At 38.0% G+C, this 22529-nt stretch overlaps 1 protein-coding gene across 1 annotated transcript in view; it reads left to right on the top strand.

Moving 5' to 3' along the window:
• The window catches only part of LOC148069662 (ankyrin-3-like), an 83428-nt gene that overhangs the window by 23882 nt on the left and 37017 nt on the right, over nucleotides 1–22529 (top strand). Inside the window, exons 5-23 of the mRNA XM_087802472.1 lie at nucleotides 883–981; nucleotides 4728–4913; nucleotides 5160–5183; nucleotides 7256–7354; nucleotides 9344–9442; nucleotides 9518–9616; nucleotides 10007–10204; nucleotides 10284–10382; nucleotides 10458–10556; nucleotides 10641–10739; nucleotides 10799–10996; nucleotides 13980–14078; nucleotides 14594–14692; nucleotides 14826–15023; nucleotides 15118–15216; nucleotides 16802–16900; nucleotides 16970–17068; nucleotides 17137–17232; nucleotides 18598–18670. Of these exons, the coding sequence (XP_087658598.1) occupies nucleotides 883–981; nucleotides 4728–4913; nucleotides 5160–5183; nucleotides 7256–7354; nucleotides 9344–9442; nucleotides 9518–9616; nucleotides 10007–10204; nucleotides 10284–10382; nucleotides 10458–10556; nucleotides 10641–10739; nucleotides 10799–10996; nucleotides 13980–14078; nucleotides 14594–14692; nucleotides 14826–15023; nucleotides 15118–15216; nucleotides 16802–16900; nucleotides 16970–17068; nucleotides 17137–17232; nucleotides 18598–18670 (2161 nt within the window). The remainder of the gene's footprint in view (nucleotides 1–882; nucleotides 982–4727; nucleotides 4914–5159; nucleotides 5184–7255; nucleotides 7355–9343; nucleotides 9443–9517; nucleotides 9617–10006; nucleotides 10205–10283; nucleotides 10383–10457; nucleotides 10557–10640; nucleotides 10740–10798; nucleotides 10997–13979; nucleotides 14079–14593; nucleotides 14693–14825; nucleotides 15024–15117; nucleotides 15217–16801; nucleotides 16901–16969; nucleotides 17069–17136; nucleotides 17233–18597; nucleotides 18671–22529) is intronic.

Below are 22529 nucleotides of genomic sequence, written 5' to 3' on the forward strand. Positions count from 1 at the left end.
ATTTTCTAATCCTAAAATCGACTAAGGGTTGGGATTATTTTCAGAGTAATCTGTTACTTTTTATAGTTATAGACAAAAATGTTTGTTCATTTTAATGTAGCGACTAGAGCTCAGTTGTCGTCGTCTTTATCTTTGTCCAAAAAAGACACTCAAAAACATCCAAATACCTCCATACTGCTCGTCTGTAACGTCCATCTTGTATTGAAGCCTCGACATTAGGAATTGTTTAGAAACAAGTCTATATTATAAACTTGTTTTTAGCAGAAGCTTAAAAGCTAACATGCATCACAGACAGGAAACAATCCGGGTAAATATCGCAAGCGTTTACAGTGTCTACTGTCTACACTAGGAGCTCTGGCAATGTTTATGGAGTGTTTTCTGTCTGTGTAGCATGTTAGCCTAGTTTTAACAAGATAGATGTTACAGACGAGCAGTTTGGAGGTATTTGGATGATATTGAGTGTCTTTTTTGGACGGAGATGGAGATGAAGACAACTGAGATCAAGTCGCTACATTAAAATGAACATACATATTTTTCTATAACTCAGAAAAGAATAGATTTCTCTGAAAACAATCCCGACCCTTGGTTGAAATTTGAATTTTGGGTGAACAAACGCTTTAACCAGTTAGCATTAGCATATTTTTCAACTAACTATATTTCTGAATGCTGATCGCTCTCATCACTCTAAGTTCTGATTATTGACAATTATTGAGAAAGTACTCATTTCATCAATGCGTATTACCTTCAAAGTATCTGTAATAACTTATATAGTGGTATAAAAAAGTGAATGATTGACACATTCATCAGTGCACTAGTGTGCGAGAGATGGAATCATTTCCAATACGTTCATGCAATCATTGTGTGTTCGCTCTGTGTCAGCAGAATGGCTTCACTCCCCTGTACATGGCAGCTCAGGAGAATCACCTGGACGTGGTTCGCTTCCTCCTGGAGAACAACGCCAGCCAGAGTATGGCCACGGAGGTGAGAAAATCCTTTTTTCGTTTCTGCTTTATTGGGTATGATATCATTTCAATCATGACAGAATTAGACACCAGTTTAGGAATTAAAATATATTTTAATGTTATGAGGTTGCAAAATATCTTCGGCAGTTATACCCCATCATTTATAAATTCCCCCCTGATGGCGTCTTGACACTGGTGGTGGTACGTTTGCAGTGTATTGGTGATACTTTTTTAATCATTGAGTTAATTTAAGTTGTTTAACCAGCTAATCTAAGGAAAAACAGGTCCCAGCAGATCACAAGAGCAACAGTGGCGAGGTAAAACTGCCTTCTGAGGCAGAAACCTCAAACAGAACCAGACTCTTTGTGTACGGCCTTCTGCTGCAACCGGCTAGGATGGAAGGAGAGCAAGTAGAAGGAAACAACGTTTTGAGAGCAACATTTGGAGCAGAGTAGGTCTAGACGGTTAGAGGAGAGATCTTGAATCCGGTGAGTCAGTCGAGGGGCTTGGAGATGACTGCAGAGATGAGGACTCGGAGCTTGAACCATGAAGACTGGAGGTGCGAGGGGAGGAGGAGGGATGTGTGACTGGATGAGGAGGTGTAGCACCTGATGGCAGTTGGAGTGATGAAGAAATTAATGGGGAGAAAGTGTGAACTGAGTGAAAGAGTTGTGAGAAGGAAACAAAAGAAGTCTTGAACTATCGCTTAGCTTAATTTCAAACATGTTCGTTAATAATCTAAGTGATAGAAAAGTGAGTCTGTGGAGCAACACTGAACCTTTTCTAATAAGGTGGTTAATTAATTATTCCATTGATAGGTAACATTTATGCTGATGTTATTTATTTGTTTGCTCTGAATAACTGACTTTGCTTTGTGTTTCCAACTCGTGTGTTTCCAACTCGTGGATTGCTACATGATTTCTCCAATGTTAACCTCTATATAAGAATTTTTGTTGGTTTTGTTCCTCACGTTGTGTCATTAGAAAGAGGGGTTTATATGTAGCTCTTCCCTCTTCATCTTTCCTGCCCTTGTTTCTTCTTCAATGATCCTCTTCGCTGTTCTTTCACTCTATGTGTGTCACCTGCCTTTCTCCCTCCCCCTCTACCTGGCCCCCTTTTTATCCTCCCCCATGGCTTCACGAGGAACTAGCTTCATTGATTGCATGTGGTGGCAGAGTCACCTTGAGCGGGTCACTGATGAAGTCCGCCACACTCACTGCCTCTGCCGACTATGCTCTTCTTCAGATTCAGCTCAGTTCAGCAGTGGTATAAAACACACAGACACCCAAATCTGTTCCAGTCACCACACTGTGCACATACAGAATGGAATTGCAGTCTTTCTTGTGCAAATATGAAAAAACGCCTTTACATCCATTGAAACAGATACGTGTATTATGTTGATGGTTATTTTGACCCCTCTCTCGCCTGCTAACCTTTAAACTGATGATATCGAAATGGATAAGTCGTTTGGCAACACTACATTTGGACAGTATTTAGTTTGTAACATCAATGAGCCGAACAGTAGAACTCACAATATGTGTAGGTAATTTTTTTTTCAACCTACATTTTTGATCGTTTAATGGTTAGCATAAATACATATGGAATAGTTTTGAGTGTTTTTATGTAAATATACATAGTATTTAGAATTTGGTGAATTTTAAAATATATTTTTCAGCTGCTCCCTCTGGGTGCGGTATTGTGTGACATCACAGTGGAAATTTATTGCACCATCTTGTTGACTTTCATAGTAAAGACAAGGTAAAATACAAAAAAATAAGCTTTAATCTGAGCGATTTTTCACTTAATATGAGTTGCAGATCAAGGAAAAATGTGATGATGATCCGATAGAATTGTAGCTGAACGGAAATACTGTATATATTTATTAACTAATAATATAGGTGAGAATCTTGACAGGAATCTGACTGACTTTAAAGACGATATTATGCCTTCAAAACTATATTTGTCTTAAAAGATAGTTATGGAATACAAAGAAGGAACTTTGGAGATAAGGACACATTTATATGTTTTAATGCAACCACATTTAGTTTTGTTTTCTAACTGTAAAGAAAGTTTTTTGATTTTCACTCGCTAAACTCAATTTTTATAGCACCTTATATACACCTTCAAGCCATAGAAGCTTCGTAAGAAGCACTTAGTGGGAGCTGTCCACCACGGTTGTCCTGAAACTTAATCAATTGATGCCAGGCAAATTGATCACCGACCTCTTCATCACACACAGTGCACACACAGACTTTGGCAACACATTTACATAGAGTAAAAGGTGTTCTATTACTTCTGTATACTTCATATGTTTGAGAAACCAGAGAGTTGTTGATGGTTTTCTTGTGTAGTGTAGATAATTTGGTTAAGTTGTGTTTGTGTCTGACTTTGGTATGTTGTCACTTAAGTAAAGTGTTGCTGTTGCATTAATAAGTGACAAGTCTGTGTCAAGGTTCAACTCGGTGTGAAGTATTTACATGTAGTACTATATACTCAAAGATGCAGATGTGTGCGTATAACTTTAATACTTATATTCAATAAAACTTTTTTTTTCTCTATTGAGCATTGATTGGTAATTTGGAAAAGTTGAGGATATACATTTCCCTGACGTTGATCTCTGGTCTTTTGGTCGCTAAGAAGGCTGTTAAGAGTGGGTCAGCTGGATCTTAAATTTCCTTCTTAGCTAATATCTTCTTCTAAGGTCTAAGCTAAGAGCGACTCTGGGAAACATTTCCTTCTTTCACAATTTTCTTAAGAGTGCTGCAATGAAGATTGTAGCGCTTAAGAGCTTCTTAACCCTTTTATTATCTGGGTCAAGGTGACCGAAGGCCCGCAAACAAATGTGTTTGTGGTATCCCCTGTGTTGCCTCTGGGTCAAGGCGAACAACCTCCACCACTTCAAATGTATTTCTGGGAGCCAGGGAGGTGTTTCAGACCTTCTGGTTAGCTTCACCCTGAGATAAGACAAGGGTTAACGAATCTGGGAAACCTTGCCATTATCATTAACATCTTCAGGGGGAATCTCAATTCTGTTGTCAACCGTGTAGAAGTTGTTTGCGAAGTCTTACATACATACTACATACGTAAGGATTTTGTCCCACATCACCGTCATCTACTTATCTGCACAAGGGGTTTGGTGCTGTTCCTTTGAAAAAAGACAGGGCCCTTCTCTCCATCTCCTCCATGAACAGATTAGCCATGGGAGACATGGGAGAAATAGAAGAGCCCATGGGACATCCATGTTTATGTCTGTAGAGGCACCCACTGAACTGTTTTTAGGTCAAGTTAAGAAATAGATCTTGTAAACTAAAGATGTGTTCCAGAGTGAGGTTGGTTTGGGCATCCAGGATCCTGACCCGTTTTAGTTGTTTTACTGCTTTGACGGCCTCTGTAGTAGGAATGCTGTATAAAGTGATGTGACATGGTGGTTTCCCTGGCCCACAGTGATGTCCTTGATTTTTCTGGCCAAAGTCAAAGGAGTTCCTGCTGTTGTTGGTGCCAACAAGAGGAGCCAATGGTAGCCAAATATTAAGTCACATTGTACGTGACATAATTTATGCTGCTGATGATAGGTCTACAGTACGATATATTACGAAGGTTACTGGAAAGTTACTGCAACCAAAAGAATGCTTCTGGGATTTTTGAAGTGTGTTATCCATGTTGTGAATTGCCTTGTTGAGATCTTTCTTATTCTTCTTAGGTCCAAAACATCTTTGACATTTACCAGGATAAAGTTTTCTCATTCATTGTCTTTCTCGCTCACAGGATGGGTTCACCCCCCTGGCGGTAGCGCTTCAGCAGGGCCATGACCAGGTGGTCTCCCTGCTGCTTGAGAACGATACCAAGGGCAAGGTCCGACTTCCTGCCCTGCACATCGCTGCCCGCAAGGACGACACCAAGGCCGCGGCCCTGCTTCTTCAGAATGACCACAACGCTGATGTTGAGTCTAAGGTGAGTCCTGCCCAAAAAATCCTGTCATACGATGTTTTTCTGTCTCTTTCAGAAATTTGAATTGCTATGAAATGCTTTCTTTTCTTCAACAGAAAGTCCTTGTATATCTTCTTCCTGTTTTGTTTCATTTATGAATCAATACATCTTACAGTTTAGCCTCATCTCCTTGTTCTCCCGCCTCAACACCTTTTTCTGTTCTTTTTCTCACTAACAGTCCATTTTCTCCTCTCTTGGCTGACTTTGTAGATGATGGTGAATAGATCAACAGAGGTACACCTCTACCTGCACCATATTTAGCCTCTTCATCTCAGTTCATGAACAAACTCCTAAGTGTACCCCCAATTAAAAGACACTCGTGATCCTGCAGCCCTTGATTCCATATCTCCAACTTGTCTGTCTTCGACTCATTCATACTTCTTCAGTCTTCTTCTGCTGCATGTTGTTTAGCTAGTAAGACATTTTCCATCTTAGACGCCTGTAATGTATGGTTTCCCTTTAAATGGTTTCATGGTGTAGAAAAAACTGCTGCCATATGGACTTCTCCTGTGTTGGGACGTCAATCCATGAAACTGGCTAACATGATAACCAGAGTTGGCATGGAACCTGGTTATTATCAACAGAGCGAGCAGTGGTTTGTCTCAACCTTGCATGGCAACAAATTCGTCATCAAGCCATCAAGTTACCAGCAGGGAATGACATGTTTTTGCTACTTCAAAATGGATTTTTGATTATTTTAAATGCACATTGCATGAAGGAAGGCAGTGTTGCTTCAAAGGTGACTTTTAGTTACATGAGTCGCCCGCTTTGGCTGTTTCTGGCTTTGAGGCTTTTGAAAGCTCTGGTCAATATGACGCATCTTGGTTGACATAATTGTCCAACAACTGTGGATGATGAGGATTTTTCTAGGTGATACATTTTTATTTAACAAACACTGTCCAATTTCCTTCACAACCTGTGACCTTAGAGGACACTCCAAGTAATGCTGTGGTAGAGGTCTGACGTATTGGTAGTCTTGGTAGGTTTGTTTTGCTTTGTTCATCCTAAAGCAATATAACTCCAATTAAAAAATGATTTTTTTCTTCAGGTTTTTTCCAAGTTTTAATTCTCTGAGAAATAAATGGAAAGTGGAAATGGAAAGTAAATGTTAAGGTCTGGACTGTGAACTAAGAGTCATGAGAATAGATCAAAAGGAGATTTGGTTATAACTATTATCAGTGAAATCCTTGTGCAAGACAGTTTTTCATCTAATTTAGTGATTTCAATGACAATTATTGCTCACAAAGTGTGTACAAGCAAAATACTTATGTTCACAACATGGTCATTAAATCAACTTTAAAGCAAAAATTTGTAAAATCGAAATGATTGTTTCTTACTCCCTCTAGTGCCAGAAATATGTAATTACAATATTGTCCCACATGTTTACAAAACATATATAAAGGCTCAGAAGATAAAAGCAGAAGCTGACAAAACACTGTTAAGTTGAAACTGCCTCTGACCCACAGGTGTAAAGCAGTTTGTTAGTGTGATACTAACAGATTCTCTGGGCAGGTCAACAAGAAAAAGCTACGTAGTGAAGAGCACCTTTAAAATACCAGCTATTGACTGCTATTGAGTCACAATGTTGTCCTAAACATTGTGACGAAAGAAACAAATAAAAAACGATGTCAAAAATGTTACTTTTTGACATGTCAAAAATGTTACTTACTGCTGCATTAAATGTTTGTTTTTGACTAGAGCTTTGTTAACATTTACCTACTAACTATAATACCAATCCATGCCACATTTTATTATTAATACAAGAAAACAACAAACTTAAGATACTATGATTTAATGTGAAGCTACCTGTTTTATTATGTTGAGTATAAACTGGATGCTTTTCACTAAGAGAGACTTACTTTAACAATGAAAGAAGCCAATGTCTCTAAATCATGTGTCACCAACCTTTTTGCAACTTGGAGAAAATGTCATGTGACCCGACGGGCTGCCATTAGTTTGTTAAAATCTTCTGACATATCTCTATTGTGTGTTATTATGGATGGTTAAATGATAAATAGTGTGAACAGGATCATTCTGGTTACCTTGTTCGATGCAGGCGTATATATTAAATATATAAACCACTCTTGTATCGAATGTCATTAAAACCTGTGAAGGTGTTGTACAACAATATACCTTCACTTCCATGCTTGACTTTCCCTGCGTCTGAATGAAAAGTCAGGTGTTGGTATATTCTCCTTGTCTGAACGAACTGTTTATTGTCTGTTTACAGGTATTGTCTTATCCCCTATTTGTCGTGTTCAATGTGCCATTTTTGAGGTCTGACAAAATTCTTCTCCAATCCTCAGAGTGGCTTCACTCCACTCCACATCGCCTCTCACTATGGCAACATCCACGTGGCCACGCTGCTGCTGAACCGAGGGGCTGCTGTGGACTTCATGGCACGCGTGAGTTTACAATGCCCCCTGCTGTCCGGGAGGAATTACAAGCAACAATTAAAACAAGACATAAGAGAGAAGCAGTTGTAGTTATGTCCTTCGGTGTGTGTGTGTTTGTGTGTTCTCTTTATGCTTGTGAGTACCGTGATACGGAATGATGACTCAGACCTGAGCAAAGAGGTTCCTAATTATGATCCTGCTTTGACAGCAAATATCAGCATGACCATTCTTATTTCAATCCTAATTTTTCTCGCAGTATAAACTTGTAATAAGCTTTAACTTTTTTTTAAATGTCAACTAATATGTTGATTCAAGTGTGTCTTAAATAGATATTTGACCTCAATTGTACTCATCAGTATGTGTCTGTTTGTACAAAACTCTCTTTTCATTGAAATATTTACACCATAACATGTTTGTCACCGTCCAGCTGGCTGGAGGAGGAGTGAAGCCATTATTACGTCATAATGGATTCTGCTCTTTAACCTCTCGTTCACCCTGATTTCAGACGGGGGAGAACTTTATGAAGTAATAAGTTCAAAACATTGTCATGATGAGAGACTTACTGCATCTTGGAGAGGAAGATTCAACATTTGAAACATGTGAGTGAGTCAGGAGAGTTGGGGCTTCGCATAAGTTGCCCTTTAAAGTCCGTTTAAATCTCCAAGGCAAAACTCTCTTTATACAAGTCAATCTACATCCGTTGCCTCAGCTATGGTAACAAATGGTGGGTAGTGACCTTAATAACGGGATCACGGGTACAGGCAGCCTAAATTAGTTTTCTTCAGAAGGTGGCTGGACGAGACACAGTTAAATCACTCTTGACTGAATCAGAAAGATTACAGTATGTTAAGCCAGGCCAGGTGCAGCAAGATACTTGCAACAAACTGCCTCATTCATTCTCTGTGTGACAGTCACACACACGCTTCTTAGAGAACTACTTGCAAGACCACGAGAAAACACGATTCGAGCTAAATAAAAAAAGGAGTAATTTCATCATCGTGTGATATTTAAAGGGCAACTAAGGTGAAAACCCAACTTTCCTGACTCACTCGCATGTTTGAAATGTTGATTTCCTCCCCTCAAAGTCTCTCATCTTGACCATATTTTGCAGTTATTACTTTATAAAGTTCTTCAAAAGGGTTACGAGAGCTGTGTCTATTATGACTTAATAATGGCTTCTCTCCTCCTCCAGCCAGCTGTAATCACGCCTACTTTGTTTACACAATGAGTCCCTTGGAGGTGGAGACTTGTGGATTTGATGACACTTTAACAAACCTTGATGTTTGACCAATCACTGCAGAGTGGATGTGGTTATGGCAAACAAGATTTCAGTGGGCGGGGCTTAAGCACATTTTCAAAAGTAAATATTTAAATGAAAAGAGAGTTTTGTACACACAGACACATACTGATGATACAATAGAGTCCAACATCTATTTAAGACACATTTACACACATTAGTTGCCCTTAAAGATCATTATTCGTACCTAAGGGTTACAAAGTGCAGCAACTGGAATGAGTAGAGTACTGAAGAAGCTTCTTGGATGAGAGGAGAAACATTAAAACTCTACTTAGTCCGACTCTTTGGAATTCTTTGGATATCAATAATCTGGATGAATGAGAAACTACACAGACACCATTCTTCATCCCTTTTTTCTCTTAGCTTTACAGTCCCTCGAAACAGTAATGGCAGGTCCTTTAGTGTGAGTGTGTGTACGAACGGTTTGTCTATCTGTCCTCCCAACTACGCCCCAAGAAGCTCGGCGGTAATTGTACATTCACATAAATGTGTTGTTAGAATTACAGACATTAGCTAAAGCAATTTCAGCCCTCCATAATTATGTCCTCTACTCTCTAAAGAAGTGTTGGTTCTGGGGGATCCTTTTGACACTATGTTTGCTGCCGGGATTACAATAATGATTTAATGTATTCGGTCATTAGCTGCTTTACTGTATACACAAACATTAAGACTGCAAATCATTTCTCTCTTCTCCGTCACAGAATGACATCACGCCACTTCACGTGGCTGCGAAAAGAGGTAACAGTAACATGGTTGTCCTGTTGTTGGACAGAGGGGCCAACATCGAGGCCAAGACCAAGGTGAGATTTTCACGACATCATGGGGCGACGAGAGGCGAACACATGCCGCACTGACGCACGTTCTTCTCTCTACAGGACGGCCTGACGCCTCTTCACTGTGGCGCGAGGAGCGGTCATGACCAGGTGGTCGAGATCCTTCTACAGCGAGGAGCTCCACTCCTGTCCAAGACCAAGGTAGAGTACTGGAGCGATCAGTTTTTGTAAGATGGGACGTGAAAGATGAAGTGGTTGAAAGAGTAGTAGAACTTTGTTTAAGTAAGCTAACGCCGTGTCGTTTAAACCTGCCTTCCGAGAGGAGAGCAGTGCAACCGCTCCAGGGCAGCCGGTCGTCTCTGCATAGCTCGACAGTTTGACCGCGCTGGACAATCAGTGTAACAACCCAGACATTGTTGTAATGACCTCTTTATAACAATGCTTCTTCAATCTTATCACTTCCGAGGTCTACCCATGCTGCGCTTGGTCACCGCCTAACTTTCCTGTGTGTGTCTGTCCGTCTGTCTATGTGTCCGTCTGCACGTTTTTCTTCCTCTTTCTTTCCCTCTTTCTCTCGCTCCGCCACTGTAGAACGGTCTGGCAGCGCTGCACATGGCCACTCAGGGCGACCACCACAACTGTGTCAACACCTTGCTCAACCACGAGGTCCCCGTGGACGACATCACCAACGACTACCTGACCGCCCTGCATGTCGCCGCTCACTGTGGTCACTACCGAGTGGCCAAGCTTATCCTGGAAAAGAAGGCCAACCCCAATGCCAAGGCTCTGGTGAGAATGGCTTTGTTTGCAATAATCATCTGGTCCAGCATTTATCTGTAAAAATGTGTTGTACTTGTGCGTGTTCCAGAACGGTTTCACTCCTCTCCACATCGCCTGCAAGAAGAACAGACTTAAAGTTATGGAGCTATTGCTAAAATACGGAGCATCTATTCAGGCTGTCACCGAGGTATGTCGCAGCGGAATGTTTATACTCTCAAGAAATAAAGAAAAGCAAATGCAACTCACTTACCTGTTTTAACAGTCTGGACTAACGCCCATCCATGTGGCTGCGTTCATGGGCCACCTCATGATCGTGGATTCACTCACTGAGCACGGAGCTTCTCCAAACACCACCAACGTGGTCAGTGTTTCGATAGTTTCTCTTAGGTTAGCTTGTTTGTTCCTGATAAAAATGCTGACATTGCTTTTTTGTCCTGTGTTCAAGAGAGGCGAAACGGCACTCTTCATGGCAGCACGCTCTGGCCAGATAGATGTGGTCAAGTTTTTACTCCGAATGGGAGCATACGTGGACACCAAGTCTAAGGTTGGTTCTTGAATCAGTCAACGGATACAGTAGAAGGTGTAATCCACTCTTCCTCGCAGGACGACCAGACGGCTTTGCACATTTGCACACGACTTGGAAAAGTGGAAACCGTCATGCTCCTGCTGCAGTCCGGTGCCTCTGCCAATGCTGCCACCACCTCTGGCTACACCCCGCTCCACCTAGCCGCCCGTGAAGGACACTACGATGTGGCCGGTGTCCTACTGGATCACGGAGCTCACGTGGAGTACACGACAAAGGTATGTGAAAGCGAAGCCTGTGTATGTTCATGTATGGTAGCTCTTTGAGCTTCTATTATCTTTCAATGATGCAAGAAGAACAGTTCATTTCCGTTTATGTCAGGATTGGTTCTTATTATTGTTGTTGTGATTATTATATTGTTTAATATTCAATATTATTTTTGACATTGGGTATTTAACAAGGTAACTTATGTCTCTGGTTTTATATATAATATGTAATTGTGGCCCCTCATGAAGCCATATTAAGCCTTTTTTCTTTTCAAGTAATTCAATATTTAAAACAGCAAATTAGCCACTTTTCAACCATAATAAAGTACTTATTCAGAACTTGTTCATTGTGAATATATTCCACCCTTAATTTGATAATTTCAATTCACTTTCAACACACCCTAATTATTCATTACTAACGTGAAATAAAGTTATTAGAGATTAATTTTGACAATAACTAGCCTCTCCTTATTTACCCATTATTAGGTGCAAATTCAGAGAAGTAATTCACTTTAATATATATATATATATGTATATATATATATATATATATACAGTTTATAAATTGTTTGTTCTCTTGTAGATTAAACAAGAATATAATTTATTGTGCTGTTGAAATATCGATAAAGAAAGTTGAAATAAACTATTATATAAACTCATCCTTATTTGAATAACAAATAAATGAGATAGTGTGTGGTGTGAGTGTAGTTAGTATAGTGTATTTCTGTGTATCACAGAACAAGGTCACAGTCAAACATGAAGAAATACTTCATGGAATTGGTTTATGCATGCAAGTGTGGTGTTGCCAAGAGGCCTCTGTTGAAGGTGAACTTGGTGGAGTGGAACGGATTAACCAGAAGTAAACCCCCTGGTGATGGTTGATTCATTTTCTTTATCTCACACCCACTCGCAGCGTCCCGAGGGACGCCACCTTACTCAAAAGTTCAACTAAATGATGTCATAATGATCTAGTAATTGAGATTTTTATTTTATTTTTGTCTCACATTAGTCTTCAAAAGTTCATTGTGAGGTTATTTGTTTGAAAGGTATGTGTCAACACTGAGATCATTAATCTTGAATGTATGAAATTCAAGAATTAATTTCATTTATTTTCATACTTAGAATACCTAACATGTCATTGAGTGAAGAGACACACAGCGAGGGGAAAAAAGCAATTTGTTTTTTTCAAGGTCAATGTGAGGGATTAACATAGGATAATGGAATGGAATAACCTACGACTTGATTCATTAACTGGTCACTACTTAAATAGTCTCTGTTTATGCTACTGAAAAGAATAACATTCATTTTCATCCTCTTTCCCTTTTTGTGGTTCATGTCTATCATGTGCTCAGAATCAAGTAACTATTATGTTATCACTGACCTGAGCAAACTGTGGCCCCTTATCATTAAGTCATCGTGAAACTTAAGACACATTAATCAGACAGCTATAAAAGCCCTGATATTAATAAATCCCAATTATAATGTTAATTTATTGTCGTTTCATTGGTATGTATTATGACCAGTGTTGGGCAAGTTACTTTAAAAGACGCAAGTTACAGTTACTAGTTACTTCTTTCCAAAAGTAACTCAGTTACTTTTTATCAGTGACCTATTAAATAAGAACAATAAAACTTAATAACATCTTATTAAAACCTAACTAAAAAACTAAAATAAGTAAGTGCAGACAAGACAACAGCGAACAAATCCAACCCACTATGTCATGGGAGGTTCAGTCAACCCACAGTGGTTGACAGTGCGGGCCAACAAAAGATTTTTTGCTGGTCTCAACCTGCTCAGAAAAGTAAATTAATGTTGCACTGTTTTCAGTGTTTTAAACAATAGTAAAGTTTTTATCTTGTCATGTTTCAGCTAGCGAGTGAGGCCACTGATATGTATCCAATAATGTTTAAGATAGCTAGATCAGGTGTCAGACCAGATAGCTGGCCTACCTTCACTTTAAGTAAATGGAGACGTGGAGGCAAATGCGCTAGCCAATCAGCTTTCGAGACAGTAATGAGTGTGGTAGCAAGCTGGTAAACTGAGATAAACGAGTCCTGTGATTGGATAATAACCACTTACAGTTCGTTGGACATGTTCGTGTCCTGTCCATTGGAAAAGCACTTTATTAGCGGCACAAAATATTAACAAATGTACACAATGGTTGAAGGAAGAGAACTGATAGATGTGGTTGTGAATCTAGAAAAAGACTTATTCTTTGACCTTAGAAACACAGATAAACTGTGCCAGAGAGACAGAGGTTCTTTTACATTTTCAGCAAAATAAAACAGCCAAACTCATCAAATAATGGTCTTTGATGGTTCCATATAAATATTCACATTTTGTAAAAAATATAATATAACATCTCTCTTGAAGTCTAAGAAATACTGTGAGGTAGTAAATTAATCATTCATTCAGAATAACCCTTTGATCTCAACGTAATTATTAAAAATGTCTCAATACATGCAAATGAACAGTACACAAAAATAAAAAAGGAGATGTAGTATTTAAATGTGAAGTTACTCCATTCCTCAAAATAATTTATCTGATTATTACTAATGCAAAAATATGAAGATGAGCAGAACGAAAATGATAGGAAGTGTATTGTTTAACGCTTATTTTTCTTAGTCTTCCTCATCTTCCTGGTCCTCCTCCTCACCTCCCTTGTCTGCCTTGTTATAGAAGTCCTTGCAAGACGGTTCTTTGAAATTGTGTTACATATATAAAAGTGACTACAGTGACTCGCCATACAACTTGTTTCTTTCCTTTGTGCACTGGCTCTGCATCAGACAGAAAGCCCCTTTCCCTATACATTTGTGTTTTGGGTACATCACTTGAGAATATTTCTGGTTGTGTCTTAATCTTGAAATGCCAGTTAAGAAACAATCAAACTTGTTAACTTGCACCCCTAAACATCTCAGTCCCACTATCACACGTGGTCCCATAGAAAACTTTTGTTATTGTTCTCAATATTTCTTCTGGGTTTTTTTTTCTGCAGAAAGGATTTACTCCTCTTCACGTAGCAGCAAAGTATGGCAAGATGGAAGTGGCCAAACTACTGATCAAAGCTAGATCGATGATTGATAACCCTGGAAAGGTGGGTTTGGAGACATATAATGGAATGAACTTTCTCTTGGACTGTGGACTAAATAAAGTTTATCTATCTATGTATTTAAATGTGTAGTAATGGTCTAATGCAGCTTCATGAATCAGTGTCATGTTGTTTAGAGGACAGTAGGTGGCGCCATCAGTTTAAAAATGATGTGATGTTTCAATAAAACAGTTGTTCAAAACAAAGAAAAAGAAATAGTGCAGAGACCGCCATCTAGTGTAGTCTGAACATAATGACACTTCTTAATGAAGCTTCACCAGTCTGAGTACAACTATAAAACGTATTATTAAGAAATATTTATATTTTTTATTGATGAATGATTAGTAGTATGACTGACATTGTTTGTACTTTTAAAATAAATGGATATTAATCAATATTAGATATTATATTACATTAATCAATAAAATAATGCTTTCATGTGTTATGTTAAGTATCAGCTTATTCTTTTCAGGTTTGAATCTAATGCTGTGTGTTTGTGTGTGTGTGTGTGTGTGTTCCAGAATGGTCTCTCTCCACTCAGTATTGCTATTCATTATGATAATCAGAAACTTGCTCTACTTCTGCTGGAGCAGGGGGCGTCACCAATGTCGATCGCTAAGGTACAACAACGGTCACAAGAATATTATATGATTTCATTTGATAAACCTGCCATATTCATTTATCTTATACGTAGTAATAGGAAGTAGCAAGTGAGTTTTTTTTTAATGTTTGTTTTCGTGTTCCTCGTAACAGAACGGCTACTCACCACTTCACATCGCTGCCAAGAATAATCAGATGGACATTGCCACAGCCCTGCTGGAATACGGCGCCTCTCCAGAAGCGACGACGGCTCAGGGCATCAGCCCTGTACACATGGCTGCACAGGAGGGCAACGTGGACATCGTGTCACTGCTTTTGTCCAAAAACGCCAACATCAATGCTCACACGAGGGTAAAAACTACTAGAAAATTACAACCGTTTAGTTACAAAAGTCCTGTGATTCGCCATACACTTTGTACTGTTTCCTTGGGTGTGCTTTCTACAGAGCGGACTTACACCTCTTCACCTCGCAGCTCAGGAAAACAAAGTCAATGTGGCAGAAGTCCTTCTCAACCACAGGGCTGACGTCAATGTTCGAACTATGGTGGGTTTTTATCAGAGGGCTTTCAAAGTCAGGGGTGGGACACGTTACTGGCTGTCTTGCCAAAAGACAGACGTGTGTTTTTCAAGTGTAAGGTATTATCATCAATTCATAATCAGAATAAGAATTTGATGTTTATGTTTATTGCCACTAGTAAAAAAACAAAACAGAAGTGTAAAAAGCGTTTACCGAGGACAGCATTCCAACAAACAATACAAGACATGAGCTACATCATTGAGCACAATGGAAGGAGTACTGAAGCAACAGTCTGGAAGTCAGAGCTCTAGAACATTAATCTGGAAGGCGAGACTGACTTGTTGTTAAAGCGCTTTACAAAATAATTACTTACTTAAACAAGGTGTTTGTTGTTCAGTGGTCTGCTAGCTTTTCGTTTCTTCTTTGGTTTCGATGTGTGATGTTTCCTTTTACAAATAACCTTTACTTACTTACCACTTACTTACTTTTGCCCTAAATATGTCTTAGATGTTGTTTTTAATCTCCAAGCTGAACTGCTCCAGGCAGATGTGCTCAGTAAAGTCAGTTTGCCAACTTGAGTTTAGAGCTCAGAAGGAGCCAATATGTCCAAAACTGAGTACAAAAATGTATCAGTTTAGCTGTCAGTTATGCTGTCCAAAAATAGGTGTTGCTTGTATAAGCAACCCTAGTTTACTATGAAACAATGACACAAAATAATTATTTAAAAAAAAATGGGGGTGAAATGACATACTTTTTGGACCATTAATTGGTTCAAAATAATATTAAAAGTTTATCCGTCGCGTGTATAGCCAATATGGAATGTAACATAAAACAAACAAAATAAACATATTTTCCAATACAATAACCATAAACCAATAACATGCCTACATGTGTAAATGAACAGCTTAAGTAACTATTAGTGAAGTGAACAGAAAAGGTTTTAAATTAACTTCAGGCTTACATTAAAGCATATAAGCAAAAAAAAATGTTTGGCTTATATTATTCTTCTACCTACCTCCTGCTTGAACGAGCTTCATGAACAAGTCACACATTATTTTGACATCATTTGTCAAGTGAAGATTTCATAAGTGTGTTTAGATTAAAAACATGTCAGTAGTTCATTTTTAGAATATCTGAACATGATTTTCTGGGATGTTGTAAAATTCCACAGGCACACATCTTATGAGGAACTCTGTCGAAGTTGAGGGTTTTTTTGTGCAGTTTATAGAAATAATAAAAGGCGTAACATGTTTGCGCAACTTCCTCTGGCCATCCAGATGGATCTTTAATCCAAGAAGCAAATCGTTGTTTTACGACTGATAACAAAAGTTTAAGGATGACTTCAAATCAAAGAAATACACAACCCAGGTACAAATATTTTATATAATGATTTTGTTAAAAGTTGTATTTACCACTTTACCTGCATTTTAAGATAAAGTATACTATAAATAAATAACTTATCAGAAGGCAAGACTTTTAAAAACAGATTTTTCAGTAAAAACAATAAGGTCCTACATATACAGTATGAAGTCCACACTGTTAAAGTCCAACTGAAAACGTCAGAGCGACTTATGAGTATTTTAAACTGCCTCGTTTCTCTCCTTTCTCTCAGACGGGTTACACGCCTCTGCATGTTGCTTCTCACTATGGCAACGCAAAAATGGTGAACTTCCTTCTACAAAACAATGCCATGGTCGATTACATCACAAAGGTATGATTTTAAAAAAAGGACGTTATTTGCATTTGTACTCTTTCTTGTCTAAACTGTCTGCTCGTCCAGAACGGATACACCCCTCTCCATCAAGCGGCCCAGCAGGGACACACTCACATCGTCAACCTGCTTCTTCAACAAGGCGCCTCGGCCAACGAGCTCACTGTGGTTGGTTCTCAACGCAGATTTATCAAATCTTGTTCACTCCCTGATCCTAACTGTCTGTCTCCGGTCAGAACGGGAACTCGCCGTTGTCGATGGCTCAACGTCTGGGCTACATATCTGTGGTGGACACTTTGAGAGCCGTGACCGCGGAGGGCTTAGCCAACACGGTAAGACACCCGACTCGGAATAGATAGTCGTACAGAGACTCCATCTTCTCCAGCATATTCAGCACTTTGGCACGAGATGCGGGATCAGTAAATCAGAGAGTAAGTCCGTCAGTAGGTAGCACTGAGTCACGTGTGCAACAGGGAAACCCATGGCTTAAATTAGGTATTACAAATCCTCCTCACGACGCCAGGTCACTCACACCGATCTAATCCTCACACGTGTCAGAAAGGGCAAAAGAAGATACACTTACAACAACTTTAAGATCAGGTTAAAGCAGCACGATGTAGCACTTTGACATTATGATTTCATGATGCAATAGATTATTCTTTTGAACAGTCCTTCTCATGATTTCTACACAAATTCAGTCAGCACTTTCAGTTTAAAAATGACTTGCGTGCCTATTCATTTGTGGTTCAGAGTGCATATTGCCATCTATTAGACTGTGAAAATCTGGCAATACAGGGGCAACAAAAGGACATATTGCGATACTGTAGGAAAAAAGATATCATTATTCTATTGCCTGAGTACTTTTCTCTGGTGTCATTTAAAAACCACATGAATCTTGACAAAGTCGTAACTACTTTCATTTATTTTGAAAATATGATCGAACATCAGCCCTAAAAGATGTTGGAGTCATCTGTATCCTCTCGTCCTTAGTTATCGCTGGGATTACATTGGATTTTAATGTTAATTTTGCCTGAAATCAGAGTGACCAAAAAATGAACACAGCTTGAATATTTGCATGTTAATTGTAAATTTTAAAAAATGAAGTATTTATTGTACACACACGTTATTTAACTATACCGTAAAATCTTAATTTTTTATATATATATAGCGATACCGCACTTTTCGAATATTGATACAGTATCATGGAAAATAATATATAATATAATATATATTTTCTAACACCCCTAAAGGAGACTGTTTCATGAAACCTCATTTCAAGTAGAAGATCAGGGGTTTTGAAATCCTTCCAGTTCTGCCACATCCTTTCTAACAGTCACACACGACAGTAAGTCATCTCCCATCTCACCTTTTTACATATTACAGACACACGCAGAGGTGACTGAGAAAGACGCTCGATCAGCAGCAACATCACATCAGTATAAGTGATGTAACGTGAAGATCAAGGTTGTTTTGCTTCACCTGGATGTGATTGATCTATTATTCACCCTTCAGTGGCAGCTACAGTTCTTTTACAGTCACCTGCATTCTTTAGCGTCTTAACGCTTACAGCCTCAATGCACACTTTACATTCCAGCAGTTGATCCGACACATCAATCAGCTGGAACTAATGTGAAAGAAACATTTATAAAGGTATTGCAACATTTTACTCATGTGCATTGTTTCCTTTATATTTACAGAGTGCTCCTGAAAAACACAAAATGAATGTTCCAGAGACCCTGAATGAGTTTCTCGACATGTCAGACGATGAAGGTATGTCAAAGATCTGTTCTGATGAATGCTTTTAAATGCTGCATTGACACTACACTGTGTGCTTGATGTTATGATGCTGTGTGAATCTGATGATAGATCAGAAGGTGAAGGCTTTTTAAGTGGTTTTCTGTGTTTTCAAAAAACAGATCTGTGTGTTGAAGTGATTAGTTCCGGTACATTTCGAGTCGGATCGGTTAACCCTTGTTTTATCTCTTGGCCAGAAAACAAATATGCTTGTAGTAACCCTTGTTTTGTATCCGGGTCAAGGTGAAAGAACTAAACCACTGCTTAAGTATTTATGGAAACCAGGGAGGTCGTTCTAAAAGGTTTTGATATTGTGTGTCACTGTTGTCTTTTTTCAATTCACAGTGTAAAAATCAAAATATTTAGATTGGAATTTGTATTGTTGCACCGTACAAGAAAACCGTTTAAATGCCTGAATTAAAAAAGTGACTAATTAATTAAAAGTAAATTTTATATAAACTCAACAGCTAAAGGGACATTTTCTGAGGAAAAATGATGTACTTGTTGTGGATGTTGAAGAAGAGTTGGCTATAGTGAGACATTTTTGTTCGGTTAAGGGTGTGCGTTAGGGTTTGTGTAAGGGTCAAGGTTTGTGTTAGGTTTAAGGGTTGTGTAAGGTTTTGTGATAGGGTTAGGGTTTGTGTTAAGGCTAGGGGTTGTGTTGTGGTTAGGGTTTGTGTTAGGGGTTGTGTTAGGGTTTGTGGTTGTGTTAGTGTAAGGGGATGTGTTAGGGTTTGTGTTGTGGTTAGGGTTTGTGGTTGTGTTAGTGTAATGGGATGTGCTAGGGTTAGGGTTTGTGTTGTGGTTAGGGTTTGTGGTTGTGTTAGTGTAAGGGATTGTGTTAGGGTTAGGGGTTGTGTTAGTGTTATGGGTTGTGTTAGGGTTAGGGGTTGTGTTACGGGTTGTGTTACGGCTAGGGATTGTGTTGTGGTTAGGGTTAGTGTTATGGTTGTGTTAGGGTTAGGGTTAAGATTAGGGTTTTGAGGCATTAAAGTATACTATCACTGACCTTTTGGATTTAGAATACATAAAGTTAAGCCTCCACAACAACACAAGCCCTTCTCACAAAGGTCAGTGAAGCTTTTAAACAATTGAACATCCACTTGATGGACACAATCCTCCTGTGTCTGTAATTATCAGTCTTCCTACCATAGATTTAAACAAATAAATGAAAGCATTTGCAAACATTTCAGGCAGCTGGTTGAACACTTTTATTTTGAAAGCATACAGAAGACATGTTTGCAAAATTGATGAGCTCGTTCAGGGACTGTTGCACAGGCCAGTGTCAGGGAATACTACAACAACATATCAGGTGTTATTGAAGAGTAATCCTTTCTGCTTTGTCTATGTTACCATAGACACGTGGGATAATAAATTAGGGGACTTGTTGCTCTGCAAATGCCAAATAAACAGTTTATGGAGCGACCATTATTCATCGCTCGTATTTCTGCTTCATGTTGCTTATGAAGCATGAATGCAAGATTATAGACAAACAGTAGAGTTTTGCACTACAAATAGACTACAATAGAATTCTACTTGACTGAAAAAAATATTTCAGATAAGAATGTAGATAACAATACTAAGAATAGAAATATATGCTATTATTAAGATATTATATTATATATTATAGTTTTTGGAATATTTTATTATTTAAATATTCAACATTTTATAACATGTTATAATATAATAAGCCCTTTTTGTGTTAAAAAACAACAACATTAATTAGAAAACATAGTTTAATTGAAAAACAATATAAATATCTTAATTATAGAGACTCTGTGTACATCTTTATGTACATAAATAAATCTATGAAGATTGCGCTTCATCTCTTTTATGGTCTTTTAACATCTTGTAAGACTAAAGTCAGAGCTGGCTGGGGGTCAGGTTAAATAGGAATCTACCAAATTAAGATGCAATACAAATTCATGTATTCATTATCTTCCAAATGGTCAGACAGCCACAGGTTGGGTGTGTGTAAGGGTTAATCTTGCACTCAAGGGGTTAATCCAATGACATTCTGTGTAGGAGTGTGTTACAAGCCTCTGCTGGCTGCCACCATGTTGCTCGTTTAAAAGGTCTTTACATCATCTGTCACCCACAGTGAGAGGACAGTAGAGAGTTGAGGCTGATTTAAGTGTGTTTCCCTGGATTCATGTGGCTGCTAGATCAGTATTCCACCCTCCCCTTCTGGTTTTGACCTCCCGCCAGACTCCCTGGCGATTTCTGGGATCGAGGGAGAAAATATGGGTAGAGTTGTCTCTGTTTCTGTCTCTTTTGCCGGCTCAGATTAGACCAAGAAACACTTGTTGTCATTGAAGCTCCTTAGCCAGAGTGAGCCTTTCCTTCTCTCAATCCAATGAGATGAGCTTTTTTTGAGCCTGAGAATTAACCCAGACTTTGCTACCGCCGGCTATCGCCGACTCCCGGGCTCTTCCAGTCAGAATTGTCTGTAGTTTCATAGAAAACTGTTTTCCTGGGAGCACAGCATGTGCATTGACATTCTCTGTGAGACGTTGAGGGATTATCTACAAGTGGATGTGACTTCAGCTGACTGGGAATAAAAGGTAGACATGGATTCTTTGGACAGAGGTGAGTCTTTACAATAAAGCAGGTCTTTTAAAAACACTATTAAACTTTTTCAAATAGCTAAGAATCTGTTCATGTGAGGAAAATAATGTTCCTAAATGAGTGTTTGAGCTTTTTGCTTCATGCATTGTAAGTCTTACACGGACCAGTTTAATGTCGGCAGTATAGTCACGGACTGACCTTCAGATAAAAATATTAAAACTAAATCATGTTGGTCTTTGACTTATTTTCAATAGTTTACAGGTTTATTTTTCGAGTCGACTTATTCAGATAAGAGAAAATGGATAATAACAGCAATAATAATAATATATATAATTGTTAAGATTATATATTTCAATACATAGGAATTCAAGTTTTGGGGTGATGTAATTCTCGTTTTCCTTTACTTATATAAAATATGTAAATTTTCTTTTAAGTATGCCTTTTTTGAAATAAATAAAAATAAATGTAAAATTAAAAACATATTTTAATCCAGAAATAATTATAAATAAAATTATTTTTAATGTTCCCTATTTTCGTTTAGAAAAAATAACATAAAATACAAATATATTTTAGCACTGAATTCATTTAAAAAATTACTTAGATATGGCCTTTTTTTGGTAAAAAAAAAAAAAAAAATGCAAAACTCATTTTAGTTATTATATTATTATTATTATAAATGGGTACCTCTTTGATTATCTCCCCTTTTCTCTTCAACACGAACATTTTCTGTATATGATATATAAATATTATATCTTTGTCACAAATTACTCGTTTTCTATTACAAAAACTTTTTTCAAAGTAAAAAACTAACTTTTAGACGGTAATCAATAGAACTCGAATTTAATACTACTAAATGTTTTAATTCATGTTTTGGGTAGATTTAATTATTTTATAAATTCACATGTTCCCCTTATCTTAGATTAAATAATTTAATTGATTTTAAATATGCCCTTTGTTAACATAAAATACAAAACACATTTTAGTCCAGAATTTTGAAAAGAATTTGAAAAAAAATTAATTTATATACAAATTTCTGCCTCTGTCATTTCCTCGCTTTTTCTACTTGACAATGAATAATTCCTCTTTCTGATATTTAAATATTATATCTTTATCATCACAAACTAATTGTTGTTTTAAATGACATAATAAAATAAAAAAAACTTTAGAACATCATAATTCATTGAATTTCCGACTGACATCTTTTAACGAGGAAATGGCTATTAAATTTTATTTCTTATTCCATCTTAACCAATGGATGAAAAACTAT

Source organism: Callionymus lyra, chromosome 11 (genome assembly GCF_982586985.1).
Source record: "Callionymus lyra chromosome 11, fCalLyr1.hap1.1, whole genome shotgun sequence".
Lineage (NCBI taxonomy): Eukaryota > Metazoa > Chordata > Actinopteri > Syngnathiformes > Callionymidae > Callionymus > Callionymus lyra.